The sequence below is a fragment of the Glossina fuscipes genome, unplaced genomic scaffold (assembly GCF_014805625.2).
Source record: "Glossina fuscipes isolate IAEA_lab_2018 unplaced genomic scaffold, Yale_Gfus_2 110, whole genome shotgun sequence".
NCBI lineage: Eukaryota > Metazoa > Arthropoda > Insecta > Diptera > Glossinidae > Glossina > Glossina fuscipes.
The window spans coordinates 492,269-511,749 of NW_023998453.1; the positions used below are offsets into that span (position 1 = coordinate 492,269).

At 33.0% G+C, this 19,481-nt stretch overlaps 1 protein-coding gene across 1 annotated transcript in view; it reads left to right on the plus strand.

Annotated features, from left to right (window-relative positions):
* Positions 1 to 9,654: 9,654 nt before the first annotated feature.
* LOC119638814 (neurexin-3) overlaps positions 9,655 to 19,481 on the plus strand; it is a 31,811-nt gene continuing 21,984 nt past the window's right edge. Inside the window, exons 1-10 of the mRNA XM_038035841.1 lie at positions 9,655 to 10,122; positions 14,269 to 14,764; positions 14,854 to 15,003; positions 15,079 to 15,266; positions 15,356 to 15,514; positions 15,592 to 15,744; positions 15,820 to 15,936; positions 16,015 to 16,399; positions 16,676 to 17,046; positions 17,151 to 17,399. Coding sequence (XP_037891769.1) covers positions 9,661 to 10,122; positions 14,269 to 14,764; positions 14,854 to 15,003; positions 15,079 to 15,266; positions 15,356 to 15,514; positions 15,592 to 15,744; positions 15,820 to 15,936; positions 16,015 to 16,399; positions 16,676 to 17,046; positions 17,151 to 17,399 — 2,730 coding nt within the window. The 5' untranslated portion in view covers positions 9,655 to 9,660. The remainder of the gene's footprint in view (positions 10,123 to 14,268; positions 14,765 to 14,853; positions 15,004 to 15,078; positions 15,267 to 15,355; positions 15,515 to 15,591; positions 15,745 to 15,819; positions 15,937 to 16,014; positions 16,400 to 16,675; positions 17,047 to 17,150; positions 17,400 to 19,481) is intronic.

Consider the following 19,481-nt stretch of genomic DNA (forward strand, 5'->3'; position numbering starts at 1 on the left):
AATAAATTCCGATGTTTAAGATGTAATGTGGTATATGACTATAAAAAGTTATATGAAGGAATTAGTGGATGTGAGAGCAAAAAAGTGTAAAAGAGAGTAGGTCCATAAACTGACTGGTAAGCGTTTATATGCCTTGATGACATGATTTAGAAAAATAAAAAATTGCGACGTAAGCTGCAAAATGTCATGCACGCTATGGTCACGAAAACCACAGATACTCAATTTGCGAAGTGTGGAAGGGCGAATAGAAGTGGTAACATTCAGACACACAAATAGGATATGATCAGGAGATTGTAAGACACCGCATGTGCTTAAGGAGTTGTTTACTATTTTTATTTTGAATAGATGATCATTATATCTCGTGTGATTGGGCATGAGCCTGTTAATAAGAAAAATAATGTCACGTCTGAGTCGTAACTGATAAATCAAAAGGCTTTATTTGTTGCTTATTTGAGAAAGTAATTTAAAGAAAGCTATATTAATACTTATGAGATGAATCTGCAAAACGAGATCATGGAACACAACTTCACTCAGAAATATATCGAGTAAAGATAACAAAACTGAAAGTTTAAATGTAATTTTTTACAGTTTAATAAACTGAGAGTTAAATACAAATTTTATATTTAAATTTGACCAAAAATTCCTTTTCGCGTTCATAGACGGTAAGGAAGACTGCTTCCTTACAACGGTTACCATACGAGTTGATTGAAAATGACATTTCGAAACATTTCGTTCCTCGTGGGTCTACTACGACAAATTCAAGCGTAAAAAACTGATGGAGAAGTTCAGGAGAGCCATCCATACCGACACCGAAGCGGAATATTCATGGCCACTAAGTTTTGCTGCGCATATGGACGGATCAGCAAAATATAGTATATTACGAGCTGCTAATACCGAAAGAAACTGTTATTGAAGATGTCCACCGACGTCGATTGAACAATTTGAACGACGTGCTGTCGCAAAGAAAGTACTAATTGCGGTTAACAAATGCAAAGTTATTCTGCTTTATGGCATAGGCTCGGCCACACGTCACAGGAGTTGCCAACTGTGCACTGTTGTAACAATAATTGGAAGTTCTAACGCACCCAGGCTACTCATCTTCCATAGCGGCTTCTGATTACCAATTATTCAGATCGATGCAGCATAATTTGGCTGGCACGTGGTTCTGAAAATCTAAAGAAATACGAAAATGGGTCGATGATTGGATCGCTGCCAAACCAATATCGTTCTTTCGACACGGTGTCGCCATGTTGCCAGAAAGTTGTAGAAAATAATGGAAAATATTTTGATTAAAATATATTGTATTAAGGGTTTAGTTTATTCAAGTGAGAAAATGGTCAAAATACTTGCACGCACCTACTATTTTATCCAATATAAGTAATAAATGAATATTTCGCTATATAGTGTATTTTACTGTTTTGAATAATCGATTAAATATGAGAATATCAAGCGAATCTTATATAATACATGCAAGCACCTAGTAGGAATACTCATATATGCTTGCGTGTATAAGCTTGCTTAAGGAATAGCATGAACCGCTTAAGTAATATTAGTTCAAAATTTAATTCTTATAGAAGTAAATTAGAAGGAAAGTAAACACTTGCTAATATTACTTGTTGGTGTGGTCAGTTGCTCTTTGCTTGGTCTTATGTTCTTCGCATATATTCGCAACTTCGAACATATCGTCATTTGGTCTGTTGATAAAAATTCTCTTGGAAAATTATTAAATTATTAAAGTAAGTTATATACGTTTTATTACGGCCGAGCGAATATCTTGTATATTATAGTTCATATTAGAGACGTTAATATTAAATACATCTTTATTGCGCACGTATGCTCGTGTTGCCCTTCATTCATAATTTTCATTTAGTTTTAAGTTAACGTTAGTTTATTGTTAAGTAAAAAAATAAATATATATATATGGTATTCTTAGTACATTATTGGAGACAATATTAAATATTTCCTCGGTCAATAGGTTCTAAAGCCGTCTATATGGCGTACAAATTCTTTCTATATTTTTCTTTCTTTTGTACCCGCCGCAGAAGTGGTGCTACTCAATAGAAGAGCATACTTATGAATAGAGTAAGATCCTAGTTCGTTTTACTTGTGCTCGTCTATCAACATGGATGGTCACAACCCGTCCTTATTCCTTCGGAACAAAGAACAGTTGTTTTTTAAATCTGAATCGTATTTAGTAGCAAGCAAGTCCTCGGTTTTCTAATCGGGAGAGGAGAATTTTTGGAAAGTATGAACACATATGGTGTCTAAGACGCTACAAAAAAAAGATCTTATACGGTTAACAATATTTTGAAGCCTATCTAGGTTATACCTTGGGAACCAGGAAAAGACTTTAATGCACTAGTTGGCATACGTCATGAGAGGTGAATGCGCATGTTTAACCTTTAGAAGCAGATATTGATTTAGATTGCACAGTTTTCGGAGCGTAAGACAAACCAACCTTAGCAGAAACATTGTGGGGGGGCTATAGTTGAGTTTGTGATCATGATCAAGACCCCTTGAATCTACAAAATCAATGGAATGCCTAGATATTTTGATATTGAGCTTGGATAACTCAGCACATGGAGGATTGAAGAATAAGGCTTTAGTGTTAATGGAGTTAATGCAAAGTTAACAATTGGTAGAGACTCAAATGAATGCAAATTTTTTGCATTATCTCCATAAAGAGGAAAGATGTCATGTCCATACGCAAAAAAAGCGCAATCATTACCAATCAAATCCTAAAGATCATTTACCAAGAGTTACCAACTAATAGGAGGCGCAAAGAGAGACCTTGCGATACATCAGATGTAGTCTCAGTTAGGGTAGAGTAATTTGCCCAAAAAAGGTTTTAATAATAACAACTATTAAGCGGGGGCCGAATCTGGAATACCCACCACATAAATGCCTGGTCCACTTACAACTTCTAAATAACGAGCAAATACACACAAATTTTTGTTAAGAAAAACAGAGTTGCTTTCAGTTTACGCTCCACATTTGTTGAAATTCTGTTTGACTGATCGCGATTGACGACGGAATAAAAGATTATCTCGACTTTAAATTGACTGCGAAACTATGGTAGTTATGTAGCTTTTCGATCTTCAAATGATTGTCATCTTACACTTTTCTCTCTTCTTTTGAATAAGTGTTAATAATTTATTGTTTTGTTTCGCATAAGTTAAGCTTACTAAATCGTTCATCATCATATTTTGAGCCTAACTTTTTTAAAGGCCTTAATGAAAATCAAATAATTGATTCTCTGAAAGTCGAACCTCGTATTAGGGAAGAGTAATTTTGGTTCAAAAAAGAGTTAAACAATATCGTCTAGTAGTTACCCTGTGCTATAAAAGGTATTTAAAGAACTGCTAAACGGATAAATTTTCCATCATATATTTGCTAAAAGCAAGCAAGTCACCTTTTTCTGCTTTATTTGAAGAGATTCGGGGTCTGCGTCGGAATCGCAGTTCGTTAATCTTCTGAATGAATGAAAACATTTTTTTTAACCTCCTTCCGTATAATTGCAATTAAAAATCATTAAAACTTTTAAGAGAGCAAACACTTACATTCATTATTTTATATTGAAAATTAATTTAGAGGAACGATCTATCGGATATAAACTTATTGCGAACCACATCAGTCCATTTTTTCATGTCCTTTTCTTTTCAGATCATGTACGCGAAGGTTTACTTTGGTGGTGGATAAAATGAGTGCTCAGTCGATCAAGGCATAATATTAACCGAAGAGGCTGCGACCACAGTCTTCCTATTTCCATCCTTTTCCTGACTTCTTTGTGATTATTATCGTGTTGCACGAATAGGCGGCGTTCCCTTAGTAATTACTCAGCCAATTGGCTCTATTAAGAAAAACAATGGAATTTTAACTCTTCCTACGGCAATACAATTTATTCATTGGTATTTTATGATGGAAATAGGCGAAGAGCAGTTAGTTGTATGTGACAAAAAAGAAAAAAACTTTGATGCGGTCTTTAGACTCTCTCCCTTCTAGACCTGCGTCAGTTAAAATTTCTATTATTTGTTAAATACATGACTTTGAACTGCAACAGATATAGTGGAATTTAATTGTTAGCCTTGCTTGACGGCAAATTCAGTTATTGATTAATTGATTTTAATTTCTCTTTTTTTTTTGTAAAGCTTTCGCCCTTAATTCGCTTCGATTATGCGATATTTAACAAAAATATGTCAAATATCAACCGGTAAAATTGAATTTTCTTGAAATGCCGGGTCAACGTAATAAGCATAAGAGCGAAAATTCCGTTAATGGGATCTCTGAAATGTAGATTTCGCTTAGAGAATACAATAATAAAATTATGAGATTTTCATCTTTTTGGGAGGTGGTGGTTAAAAAAGAAAAAAAAAAACGAAACAACGTAATTTGCATTTATTAACCAAATGTTGTTAGCAAAAGTAGGACTGTTTGTGTTCGCGTAATTTTTTTCTCCAGTCACGCAAATATGCCTACCATTAATACCGCGGTCAGCAAGTGTCGGGACAAAAAGTCCTCGCTATTGTTAGAAAACGCCAATTCTTAAACGAAGCCTATTGAAATTTCATGCGATTTTGGATATTTGTTCAGGCGGTATAACGATAACAGCGAACGCTATTTATGTTATTTTCATATATGACCAAAAAATCCGAATTGTTTGTGTTGATTAAGCATTTTTTTTTTTTTTTTGATGGGAAAAACTACTGTACACGTTCAGTGTTGAGTTGAAAAGTGTTATGGTAACTCCTTTCCGATAAGATGGTTGCGGTGAATATAGTAGAAAGTATTCAAAAACACTCTGAAAATTATTGCCTATAATTGAATAGTAAGCTATATGACGTCTTGAAGACATGAGAAGGTACTGTATGCACTATTTTGTAAGAATATGTTGGAGATGCAGAAGTTGTTTTCCAAACGGGTATTGTGTTTAGTCAAAGGGGTATAAAAAGTAAAATATCAATGCAGATGAACTTCAATTTGTTGCTCTAGTACCTAGCACTTTCTGAATCTGGCCGTCAGCGAGCGTTAATTTTTTTGGACTAACTCGTGAATATGCTGGAGGGAAGACGATTGCAAATCAAATGGACTGCCCTGCGAAAATTGAATCGTAGTTTGCGAGCCTAGAGAAATAGGTTTAATAAAAATCCAATTTAAATCTTATGGTCGTGGACTGACTATGTCACTTTGCAAAGAGAAAATCCGCATGAGTAGCTAAGTACCCAAAGGATCACGACTAACTAACTGGTCGCGCGTTGAAATCTCAAGTACGGTAGAGTTTTCAATACTGGCGAGCGTACGATATAAGTTTCCCGGCAACCTTGAAATCGATACTTTGTAAATTCATTTTGCACAATATATATAGGCAACAAATAAACAAACTAAATAAATAAAAATTGCATATCTTGCAAAGTCTACGTATTTATTGATCAATGCATTTTATGGTAGTGCACGATTTGCTGCCATCATATATGACTAATTACATCGATTACTTCGTGTATTTTTTTTTTTTTTAAGGATACTTTGTTGTTGCTGAAAATTAAATTTTTAATTGTCTACCCAACTAAATCATTAATGTGTATTTGCACTGAAGTGCTCTCTTAGTTAAAATTAAGTTATAATGAATTAATAATTTGGTGTTTACCTTCGAATAGAGTAATTTTCCATGTTGTCGTATTGTAACACCCTGTTGTACATGCGCTCTTTTTACACATGCAAGCCAACTATAAGTATCGTATAAGTAAAGTTTAATTCTTTTTCTAACTTTACTAATAGTTTTCAGAGCATCGTGTAACAGTGAAGATAAGGAGGACTATTAGGAGCACACAAATTTTTCATTTATCTTTAATTAATGGACAAAATCGTAACATGTATGTGTGAAAAGACATAAATAAAATAAATCATTTATTTTTCTATAAATATACATATACATATATCTACGTATATGAAAAGAATAATTTTTAAAACAAAAAAAAAAAAAAAAACAAAAAAAAAAAGAAAATGAAAAAATTGCTTAAAAAGAAAAATGAAATAAAAAAAAAAAATTTGATAAATTAAAGCAAGCTTTTTAAGTATTTATTACATTTGACGGTGATGGAAAAAGTTCACGTGAATATTTAATGATTTGACATTAATCGTGTATAAGCCAATTACTTTAAATTATTTTCGGGGTATTAAGGTTATAGATTTGTCAGTTATCTCAATGTATACACTACATTGTATATGCATACATATATATATATATATATATATATATATACATATATGTACATACTTATACATACTAACATACTTATGACATGTGTGCATATTTATGTATATATGCGCAAAAAAAAAAAAGGAAACAATATGTAATAGCTGAAGAGTTCTTTTCCGTTCACATGCTTCACATGTGTGTAACATTGATGACGATGATGACTTTTTAAATAAAAGGAATAATAACGATGATGATGATGATGATAATGATGATGATGATGATGATGATGATGATGGTAATGGTATTGTTCTTCGTTTTTGTAGTGAGAAACAAAGTAATGCGATTAATGAATTCTAACATAAAATCGAGTGTAATGAAAATGTCAAGGAATTTACACGCAATCTTTTCTTTTTCCTCTCAAATCGTTTAATATTTTTACGCTATAAGTTTATATACACAATTATATATATATATATAGCTACATTTCGATAAAGCTTCGAAAGGAGTGCTGTTATATGCAAATACGTACATATAATATACACATGTACATATATACATGTAAATATATATATATAGACATTTGTAAATATGCATACATACATACATACATACATACATATATGTATATACATAAATATATATATATATTATATTTTAATTAATAATAAAAATTCGAATTATTTTACATCATTACCCGTACACACTCGCGCACACGTCAGCATAAAGGAACGTGTGTGCGTGACGGTTTATAAGTATATACGTACGTGTACGTGTATACGATTATGTTCACGTAAAATTTCACATACTCAGTTCAAGTGGTGCAGGTTATGAACCCGTTTCCTTTTTTTCCCTTTTTTTTCCATTTCTCTCATTAAGCGCAAATATTCGTATGATTTTATGTGGAGATAGTTTGACTGTTTAGTTATCTTATGTGGTTGTGCGTTAAAAGAAATGAAGCTTTCTTTTAAATGAGAGTAAGAAAAAAAGAAGAGCTTTTCGATTCTGTTGTTTAACGTATAACGAGGGACTTTAGTTGAAACATTCCAAAATGCAATTCAGTTTCGTCGCGGTTGCAGTGTGGATCAATACTTGTGCAAATAATAATAGTTTCGCGTTTCTAATATACAACGAGCGTTAAGAAAGCAATTTCCTTTGTGCTTTTGTGTGTGTGCGTTCTTGTGTCAATGCATGTTTATGTGCGTGCGTGTGTGTGTGTGTGTGTGTGTATTTTGTATGGGAGAAATTTTCTTTCAAATTTTTTCCTTTCATTTTTGGTAGAGATATGCATGTCCTTCATAAAATTATCTAAAGAATCCTTTTTTTTTTTTTTTTTAAGTAATTTAAAAAATATTCGCAACGTTAAAGATAAAAATTACTACTCAGTAAAACAAGAAAAAGTTCCTTTTTTTTTAATCTTAAGGGTTTCTGTACCTAAAAGTATACTATAAATTTCCTACGTTAACTATCCTTTTTAAGAAATTACTAAATAAATTTTAATAAATTTTTATTCAGTTTTTTTTTTTCTTTAACTAATTTTTTGAAGATGTAAACCCTTAAGAAAAACAAAAAAAAAGAACATTTTTCGATGTTTTTTTAAGAACAAAAAAAAGGAACATTTTTCGATATTTTTTTTCTTAATAATTTTTTTCAGTATATGCAGATATATGTATATACTTAAAGAAGACTTTTTGTACGCTTAATGGCATTGAGACACGCAAGGGGGTAGTTGATAGGAGAAAAGCTTTTTACAACTCTACGTAAATGAATGCGAAAACGAATAAAAATATTAATTATAGATGATCGAATGAAATGAATTCCAATTAAACGAAACTTAATTGATTATAATAACTAAAAAATTTAAGAAAAGAAAAAGCGAAATTAATTATATTAAACAATTTAAATTAAAAAGTACAAGCTACTCTTTGGCTTAACCGTCCCTTAAATTAAATAAAAGCCTAAAATGTAAGCTGCTCAATAAGCTTTCTTAAATCTTATTCACTTGCAGCTAACTTCATAATATTGCTAAAGCTTTTAATGTTAACAATACACTGGAAGGAGAGTACAGAAGAAACGGCTGTGAACTGTTAAGTTCAATGAAAGTCTAACGCAATCATCACCAACTAACCAATCAACCCTAAAGCAACCATATAACAATATAATAATAATAATAATAATAATAATAATAATAATAATAATACTCTAGAACGTCACCATCAGTTCGTATTGTAAATATACGCGTGCTTTATTGCGCGTGTTACTCATACGTAGTGTTGCTCGGTTTTATTTAAGAGCATGAGAGCAAATGTGTTGGAGCATGAGAAACCGCATAAAAGAAGCTCCGTAAATCAGCAACAAAAACAAAAACAACAACTAAATAACATAAGCGTATTGTACTACTATACCATTTACTCATTAAATGCCGTTAGTTAACCTCTATACGCACACAAATAAATCAGCAAAAATAAAAGAAAGAACGAAAGAAAGAAAACAAAAATAAATAAATAAATAAATAAACTCTCTCGCTTTGGTTTCGTTCATTTGTTCTCGCTTACTATCTTTTCTTAACTTTATTAATCTATTAATCTTACATATGTGGTGGTGTGTTTGTGCCTACAGATGTTTTAAATATGTCTACTGTGACATGTTTCTCATAACTCGTTCAAGCATAAACGTGTGCATGTAGTGACTGACCTACTCGTACTACTAAAACTAAAGTGCGGCAAATATAAAATACAAAGGAAGATAAAATATACAAAAAAAAAAAAAAACAAATAATAAAAGATAAAAATCCTAAATTAATGCAAACATGAAAACCGAACGTAAACAAGCAGTAAAACTAACCTGAAAATTAATTTGTAAAACTCGAACGAAAAAAGATTAAAAGAAATAAAAAAAACCTTTAATTTTCTTGGCGTGATATGGCGACACGCCAAGGACATCATTTCGAAGAAAAACAACATATCAAATATTAAGCAAAAAAAATTAGAAAACTAAAATAAAATAAAAAGGGAAAATAGCAAAAAAAAAAAATAAACAAATAAAAAAAACAAATCCTCTAAGTAAACAAAGATAATATCATCTAACAACGTTTATGTGACGTTATGTGATTATGACTGCGATGTCTATTTACGTATAGAGGCACCATTTAGATTGCTGCCGCCGCCGCTGCTGCTGCTGCTGCTGCTGTTGCCTTTCTCTTTAATCATAAAAATCATAAAATGCTTGCAGACCTAACCATTAGAGGAATGCAAACGACTACGGATTTCGAACGAGGTCATAGAAACCAATCAAAATTACCGCCATTATCATTAGCAACACGAAATAAGAAGGGCAACAACAATAACAGGCAACAATCGCAATTTCAAGCAATATCTACATCAGTAACAACGACAACGAGAACACAAATGACGCCAACATCGATACAAACATTAACACAAACACAAAAACAACAACAACAACAACAAATTATGCATTATTCAATATTAACAAAAATAGCAACAAGAACAACAATAGCATATACAAAAACAACAATAACCACTTTAAAGCGGTATCTATTTCCTCAAACGTTACGCTTTCATCAAAGCAACGACAAAAATAACAACAAGAACAATAACTTATTATTAATGCTTGTGCTTGTATTGTTGTCACTAACGAGCTGCGCCGTACATGCTTTTCATTTGGATGGCTCTCAAAATTCATTCGCCCAGTTCCGTAAATGGTATGTGGGCCTTAACGGAAGCTTGGAGCTGGAATTTAAGACTGAACAGCCAAACGGTTTGGTCTTATATACAGACGATGGTGGTACTTATGATTTCTTTGAGCTGAAATTAGTCGAGGGTGCTTTACGTCTACGTTACAATTTGGGTGGAGGGGCACAAATTATAACAGTCGGCCGTGATCTACATGATGGTCATTGGCATAAGGTGCAGGTGAGTTCTAAGCACAAAATTTCAACATGAACAACATGCTTAAGTATTTCGTTTCCAAATAATTTAATCAAGTGCCAATTATACTTACGTCTCTTTTTATAAATATTAAGCGCAATTAACTGCATTAACTTGTACGGCTTTTTAGTGTGGGGTGAGATAAATGTAGATAAAGAAAAAATGAAAATCCGAAAAAAAAAAAACAAGTAAGAAAATTATATTTGGTAGTAAGTGAATCCTTTATATTCATCATCGTAATTCTAAAAGTAAGGAAAATAACTAAATTTTCCTACTCTATGATATTAAGTGGATGCGTCTGACTTTGCTATTTTTAGGATAAAAGTGGAAACTTATATGGCGGATGTGTTGTACTCTATGAGGAACAACAAGCACGGTAAGCAAAGGTATTCACAGTTTTTGTAAGATAAGCATGTTGGCGTTGCAGGCGCGATCTTTGCAAAGTTTCAGTCATTTTCAAATTCTTTATGCATCTTTGTAGGCGATTTTTGCGAACGGAAAAATGTTTGCTACAGATACCAGATAGCTGCGCAGACTGAGAAATTGGCAGATGAGCGGACCGATATGCTTTTATGTACGTTCCGAATTTGAAACTGGTCAAGAATTTATATACTTTATAGAGCTTTTGAAGCTTGCTTCTGTGCGTTAGAAAGATTTAAAAAAAAAAAAAATTAAATTATGATACACTAATGAATTGAGGGATGTGGCCGATTTTTCCAATTATCTGCCCATACGCCTATATAACAAAAACTGTGAACACATTTGCCCGGTTTCTTCTTGTTACTCCTAAAGTGCAACACCCACGTCTTATAAATTTTCAACTTTATTCTGAAAATTGGAAAAACCAGCCGCGCCCGCCCAATATCGTAGAGTATGAAAATTTAGGTATTTTCCTTTTCTTTAGGATCACGGTAATGGGTATAAAAGATTCGGTCGCGTCCGAATATAGTTTTCTTACTTGTTCTCCTTTTGACTATTGTAGGTATGTTTAAGATGATGTCCTTTGAATTTTTGAATGCAGCTTTCAATTTAATACTTTGCAGAAGTTGGGATTTCAAGCAGAGTCGTTCAAAGGACATATGCATGGACAAGTTAAGTTAAATTGATCGATTGAGAAGCACTTGTCGATGAAAAAATACTTTGTTAATCTAAGATAGATATTTCCAGTTGCTGCAAAGGGAACGTTTGCTCCCCTTGATCGTAGTATTTGCGGGTTTCCTTTTAGTAACTTGTGATAAATAATAGGCGAGAGGTAATAATGAATTTGAAGTGAAGAATGGTGGATAACTGAGATTAACAAGTCATGCTTGTGACGCTGCTTGTGACTATTCGATGTCTTTGAAATGAATTTCTTCCCGACCTAGTTGTGGGTACTTGTTAAGCCTTTCAGAAAATAGTTGTAGTAGTAATAATTAAATAAAATTAATTAATTTATTCTCTCTTACGTTCATCATATTTTTCACAGCGATTCTCCGCTTCGTTTAATTTATTTTTGAAGCACTTTTTCCTTAGGACTTCTAATATATTCATCTACAGTTGACATGCATCAAGAGTCACACTTGTAACGTGAACGAGGCAGAGAGTCTCGGATCTCTTGTAAATATGATTAACGCTTCAACATTTTGCAATTTTTTTTTTTTTTTTTTTTTTTTCAGTGGAATACTTAAGCTATCACTAGCATCTTTCGTTTCTTAAAAATACCTTTATTGACTACCACTTAACGCTTCGTATCTTTGTCTTATTCGTAACGTCGTTTAAAAATCAAGTTGATGTTAACAGTTTTACTCGATTATTCTGATATTGTGTAATGTGTATTCCCTTCACCGGGCCAGACAGTGAACAAGGAATATTAACTGAGTTGGAGAATTGCTTTGAACACAACTAAATAGATTTGGAAGAACATAATAAATAGATTTAAGTGAGGGAAATTTATGTATGTATAATTGAAAATGGGTATGCCACGTGTACAGTTGACAGCTGTTTGCTTTTGTAATGAGTATGGTTAGGTTCTGTTATCGATATTAATATTTACTCTAATATTTATTGCTTCTTATGTACGAAAATCCTATATGCGGTAAAAGACTTGGAAATTTTCATTTACCAAAGAATTACTCAAGAATTTTCATATAAATTGGAAAAGCAGTCGTAAGTTAAGGTATGATTACTAAATACTGAAACTAAAATGCAATTCTTGCCTGATATTGATGGTTGGAGTATGGCGTCATAAACCGTATTCACCTAAAGCATTGTCAGATTTCATTCCTAAGCGCATTTGATCTCTCCTTCGATGTGATTTTACATACGTATATAGCGTATTTAATTTTTCATTATTTTTACTTTTTGCAAAAAAAAAAAAGAAATTCACTTTGGTAACAAGAATATGCAAGCATAAGTCAGGAGTGAGCAGGGATCGCATTTAAGGCACATTTCCTAGTATTTGAGGGCAGAGCAAAGTTTCCGTCTATCCTTTCCTTTTTCTTCGCCTTCTTGGCCGAATGATTTTCTTTTGTATTTCCATGATAACCGAATGCCATCCTTTTTTAAGACTTCGAGGCAGCATTTACTACGCACTCGTATATGCTTGTACTCGATTATTAATTACAGACTTTTTCAATCCTTCGGGCGATAGATGTATTCTTCGTTTGAAAGAATAACTCATCAATTGAGAAAATAGAGAAGTCACCGAGAAAATGAAGCTCGGGTGAGGTATCTAAGCGGTAGAGGCGTTTGCTTCTGGAGTTATATTTAGCGATATTATTGCGCTGCAAAATTCCAATGTGCTTCGGAATCCTTTTTTTTTTTTGTTTTCAACCGAAGTGCGATACAAAGAATTTCTCTTATAGGACCTTCACAGCATCATTTCTCATGCCGAAAGCAAACGAGCGGTAAACTTTTTATTGTATTTCAGTTCTTGAATTATTTGCTAAGAGGATATAAATGAATTACCGATACAGCGTTTATGGCTAAGGTTATGCTGGAGCAAAGAACAGCAACTGATAAACTTTAACTTTTTCTTCTTCTTGAGGTTGCGTTTCCCTAAAATGCCTTGGCCTCTAAGATTATTTTAATAATTTGACGTGAATTGTGTGATTACAATGCTATTAGTTACGCCCGAATTGATTGCTTCTCTTTCTCATCCTTGGGCGCCGAGTAGTGCTTTAATTCAAAATGAACCCCGGTGCATAGAACATAGTTATATAGAACGTCGAACTTAAAACGTCACCACATTCTCCATACGGGAAGGGATGACTTATTTTAAAACTTCTGGCGATCATTAAGCAGAGCTTTGGAAATATTGTTTCTTTTCTTTTACGACTACATTGGCTCCCCTTCGCCTATGGTGAGTATATTTTTTCGAAACTTTCAAACGAAACTAGTTTCACTCTAATAGCGGAATTAATTCCAGCTCTTACTAGCATCTGTATTGACTAAGTTTCTGGCAATGCGATTATCATAGATATATATGCTGGAGCGGATGGCATCGTAACACACTGTCTACTGTTCGAAATATTCTCCTTTATTATTGAAAAACTTATGGTAAAAGATAGCCTTTCCCAGAAACTGTTAGGTATCACAAGTGCTCTTGATCTTTTGTGCGTCCGTCTGATTTTTAATAAAACCGATTGAGCACTCATTATCCCTACGAATACCGGGAACGCGGTAATCTAATTCAAATACATTTAGTCTTCTTCTTTTTTTTCATCTCACAGCGTTTTTTTTGTCAGGATTACTGATCGAGCCTCTTCTTATATTAAGTGCCTTTCTAAGACCCTAAAACTCTGGCCTTTTTTAAAGTCCATTAGCATTATTAGTGTTAACGTTTCTTTGTCATTATAAGAGATTGATGAAATGTGCATAATGAGGATCAAAAATATATCAATTAAAAATTTGATTTGATGTTTCCACTGCCGCATGCATTGAAAGCTGACTAAATTTAAACAATTTTGACAATTCCTTAAATAGTTTTGTTATTTTCTTTCTTACATCATTCTTCATGCGAAAAGATATGAAGTGAATTTTCTTCGAAAAATGTTATATTTATCTAAGACTTTACAGTTCAGTTGATTATATATTGGATATATATATTGGTTTTCTTTACTTTTTTTTTTTTTTTTTTTTTTGCATTTTCAGGTTATACGCAATGATGAGCAAACATCATTGATTGTGGATGGTGTGTCACAAAGTCGCACCACCAAAGGCAAAGAATTTCAATTTGGTAAATTTACCACGAATTCGGATGTTTTCGTTGGTGGGATGCCAAATTGGTATAGCACAAAATTGGCATTGTTGGCATTGCCAAGTGTTATATTTGAGCCACGATTTCGTGGTTCAATACGTAATCTGGTGTATGCCGATCAGCCAGGCGGTCAGACCAGGCGACAAGAGATGAAACAACCGCGCGATATTAAATGCGGTGATGGTCCATGCGATCATGGCGAAATGCCCAAAGAGAAAGTTATACGCAATACGTTGCGTGGCATTGTTGGCAGCGGTAATAGCGGCAATATGACCGATGCCTGCGAGCGACACGATCCGTGCCAGCACGGTGGTATATGTATATCAACTGATTCCGGCCCAATCTGCGAGTGCAGAAATCTTGAATTTGATGGACAATATTGTGAAAAAGGTAAGGAACTTTTTTTATGCCCGCCTATGGGGTCAAATTGCCTGAAAATTTTGTTCACAATTTTTTTTTTTTTTTTTTTTTTTTATTAGAAAAAGCTCCGTCAGAAGCTACTTTCCGCGGTACACAGTTCCTTTCTTATGACCTTGGGCAAACAGGTGCTGAGCCCATTGTAAGTGCCCAAGATGCAATTACTTTATACTTTCGTACCAGACAACCGAACGGTTTGCTTTTCTATACAGGTATATAAATTATTTTGGATAGAAAACATTTTCCATTCTTTCTATCTTCGGATGATGATGATTTTAATATTTTAGGTCATGGCACTGACTATTTGAATTTGGCCTTACGTGATGGTGGAGTCTCTTTAACAATGGGTTTGGCCAATGGTAAACAAGAAATGCATATAAAGCCATCTAAAGTGCGTTTCGATGATCATCAATGGCATAAAGTTACAGTGCATCGGCGTATACAGGAAATTTCCTCAATCACTAGTTTTTGCCGCGTGAGTACATAGAAAAATAATAGAGAATATATATAAAAAGAGAGCAGAGATAATCTAAAAATTTTTTTTTTTTTTTATTTTTTTATCAGTTGGTTACCGTCGTCGATGATGTTTACACCGACCATTCTCATATTGCCGGCAAATTTACAATGTTGTCTTCATCTCGGGTTTATGTAGGCGGTGCTGTTAATCCCCGCGCATTATTAGGCGCACGTGTACATAACAACTTTGTGGGATGTTTGCGAAAAGTAATTAATAATCGTTTATGAATTTTTTTTTTTTTTTTTTTAAATTTTCGAGTAACATTTTCGATTTTTATAAATAGGTGGAATTCTCAGCAGATACTCTCCTATTGAATTTAATCGATTTAGCTAAGAGTGGGTCTAAGTTAATTCAAGTAGCTGGTAACGTAGAGTATCAATGCCCATCGGGGGATCCTCAAGATCCGGTTACCTTCACTACCCGAGAATCACACTTGGTAAGGGAAAGTAGTTATTATTATTATTATTATTATTGTTTTTTTGATTAAAGTTTACGTTTTTAATTATTATAGATTTTGCCACCTTGGGAGACGGGTAAACAAAGTTCCATATCATTTAAATTTCGGACGAAAGAACCGAATGGTTTGATTATTTTGGCAACAGGATCAAAGCAACCGAGATCAAAAAATGTAAGTTTTGCTTTGGCAATACCTTCAATACTCAATCAGTCCATTATCTAAGTATGCAATATTGTTTATACACTTCAGCCGGTCCTATTTGCTATTGAACTGTTAAATGGCCATATTTACATACATTTGGATTTGGGTTCGGGAGCGGCTAAAGTGCGAGCTTCGCGACGTCGTGTTGACGACGGTGATTGGCATGATTTCATTTTGCGTCGCAACGGACGAGATGCTAAAGTCAGTGTGGATGGAGTATGGAATGATTTTCGCACTCCTGGCGATGGTACTATACTGGAATTGGATGGTCATATGTATGTGGGTGGCACGGGACCGGCTTTTAACAGCATAAATTGGCCGCCAGCCATATGGACGGCAACGTTACGTCAAGGTTTTGTTGGCTGCTTAAGGGATTTAGTATTAAGCGGCAAAGCTGTCGATATAGCCGCCTATGCTCGTTTACAGGACTCGGGTAAATAACTGTTTGTCACTTATTTCTTAATTTATTTATTTATTACAAGATATTTTGCTAGAACAATTTCTATTCGGCAATATAATCAAGACGATGAAAAGAAAAATTGGTTTAAGAAGGACACCCTATATGAAATTCCTTTAGACTCGACGAATAGTTTTTTGAATGACATTTCATTAATTTCTCGATATTTTAATTAAATAATTAAAAAAATCATGTATTTTGCTCAACTTTAAATAAATATCAATCTTTCTTTTATACACTCTCTCTTTCAAGCTTCGGTTAAACCTTCTTGTCATATACAAGCGAATGTTTGCGCTGGTAATCCTTGTTTAAATAGCGGTACATGTTTAGAAGGTTGGAATAGACCGATATGCGATTGCACTGCTACTTTGTATCATGGCCCGACATGTGGTAGAGAATCGGCTACGTTGGCTTTCAATGGCAGTCAACATATGACAGTTTGGTTGGGGAATGGTCAAGGAGCAAAAACTCAAACTGAAGAGTTATTATTGCGTTTCAAAACTTCTCGCCCGGCTGGCTTATTATTAATGACAAGCGCCGAATCAAATTCACCGGATCGTTTGGAGATCGCCCTTGTCGCGGGACGCATACGTGCCAGTGTGCGTTTAAGTGATCGCGAAAAGGTAATTTTAAACAAAAAAAAAAAGAAAAAAAAAAGAATAAAATTAATAAATCACAAAAACTATATACTAATGCAGTGCAATGTTGAAATTGTTTTTTTTTTCAGAACTTATTGGCTGGCCAATCGGTTTTAAATGATAATAACTGGCATACTATACGTTTTTCCAGGCGCGCATCGAATTTACGGCTGCAAGTTGACGGGGCTCCCCCTGTCAGGGGTATGTTATGTATGTATCACCAGCACTTTATTTGCCCTACTACGTGTCGTGCCGTGTCGTTTTTTTACAAACTCTTTTTTTTTCTCGCTCAACTATTACAAAAAAAAGACCAACAAAAAAAAAAAAATGAAAGGAAAAGAAAAAGAAAAACAAAAATTTCAAGTAGAAATTTTTTTTGCATTGTATTTTGCGCTGCTAGCGCCCTTTAGTATCACTTTCATGTAAATAGGTTGTTGTTATAACTAATTATACTCAGGCTTAAATTCTTCCAAAAATAACAGAGAAAAAAACAAAAAAAAAAAAAAAAATTTCTAATTTATGTAAATTGGTTCTCTTGTAAATATTTCCATAAACAAGCTACGCTTTCCAGTAAACACCAGGATACCTAAAAAGCAAAAAAAAAAAAAAAACAAAAAGAAACAAAAAAAAACTTCCAATAAGATGCTACCAAAAAAAAAAAGAAAATACTTGAATAGAACATATGTGCAGTCTTTAAATGTTACACTGTTTGTATAAAACATTTATAATTAATTTCAAATTTTCCCTTTTTTTTTTCTAAAAAAAAAAAAAAAAAAAATCTTTTCACGAAACAGTGGAATATTTATTTTTAAAAAACTTAATTTTCATATTTAAAGTTTTTTTTTCTTTTTTTTAATTTTAATTTTAATTTTTATTTAGAATATTTTATATACATTTTTATACTTTTTCTGCTCCGTGTTGCCCTTCCTAATTCATCATCAATAATTCGTTTTCATATACATAGTCAATAATTAAAAAATTTGCTAAAATTAATTCAAAAACGAAAGAAAAGATAAGAAAAACAAAAAGTAAAAAAAAAAAAACGGAAACTGTGTTTACTCTTCTCATAAGTCTTAAATATAATATTGTTGTTGCATTTAATACATATGAACATACATATATATATATGCACACTCTGACCATTGTATGATTTTTAGGCTGCCGTTCTTAAGCTCCTTTGCTCTCACCGTATTATTCACCCTCTCTTTTTATTCTCCTTATCACTATCTCTCTCGCTTTCTCACTCGCTCTTTTTTATCTCTCTCGCTCTCTCTCTCTCTCTCTCTCTCTCTCTCTCTCTCTATCTTGCTCTCGGTCTCGCTCTCGCTCTCCTCAATCCAATCTCTCATCATTTCTCTCTGGACATTCAAAAGTTTCCTTCATTGGCGTCGCAATTGTGTAAAAATCTCCCATTTATGTTCCGTCTCTTGTATCTTGTAAAACTTTCTACTACTATTGGTCTTTCTCTCCAAACAATTCCTTTTACGTACATATATATATATATTTACTGAAATTATATTTCATTTCTTTTTGCTTTTAACATAAACTGCTATGTAAAATGTAAAAAAAAGAAGAAGAAAGCGATACATACATATAATGCACATTCAACATAGGCATAAACATGCATACGCATACATGTTCAATTGATGCTCCAACAATACAAGAATTTTGTTAACATATGTAACGTTTTTTTGACAAATTTTTTTCAAAACTTAGACTATGTTCGTTCGTTTGTTTGTTTGTTCGTTTGTTCGTTTGTTCCGTTGTATGTTTGTTTCAATTATTTTGTACAAAAAAAAACAAAAATTTTTCCAAAATACAAATTTTTTCCCTTAAACAACAAACATCTTGATGTTGTGTAAAACTCTTCTGTTTATTTTATTCTTTGTCCGTTTAAGTTGCGCTAAATTTTTGTTCATTTTTTTGTTTGATTTACTTTTTTTTTTTTTTTCTTATTCGTTACAACGAAAAAGAATCTTGATGCTGGTGCCAACATTGTTATATGATGATGATGATGATGATGATAATGATGATGATAATGATGATGATAATGATAATAATGATGATAACGACGATGATGAACATTTTGTTAAACATTACATCTATTTAGGGTAACAGATCTTTTCCGACTACTAAGCCCTTGTAAAACATTAAAACATTTGTAACATATGTTGACTAGAGATGAGTATGTTGTTCTACTTTATTTTTCCAGTAGAAATGAAGGAGGAAGGTTTTTCAATGACAACAACACTAAGCAGACACATGTTCAGTTTATATTATTTATAGATTTTTGATGAACGGAACTTTGTAATACGAAGGTGATATGATAAATACGTTGAACACTTCAATTAACGGCACACATATACACACCTGTATATATATATATATATATATATATACACACCTATATCTATATATCT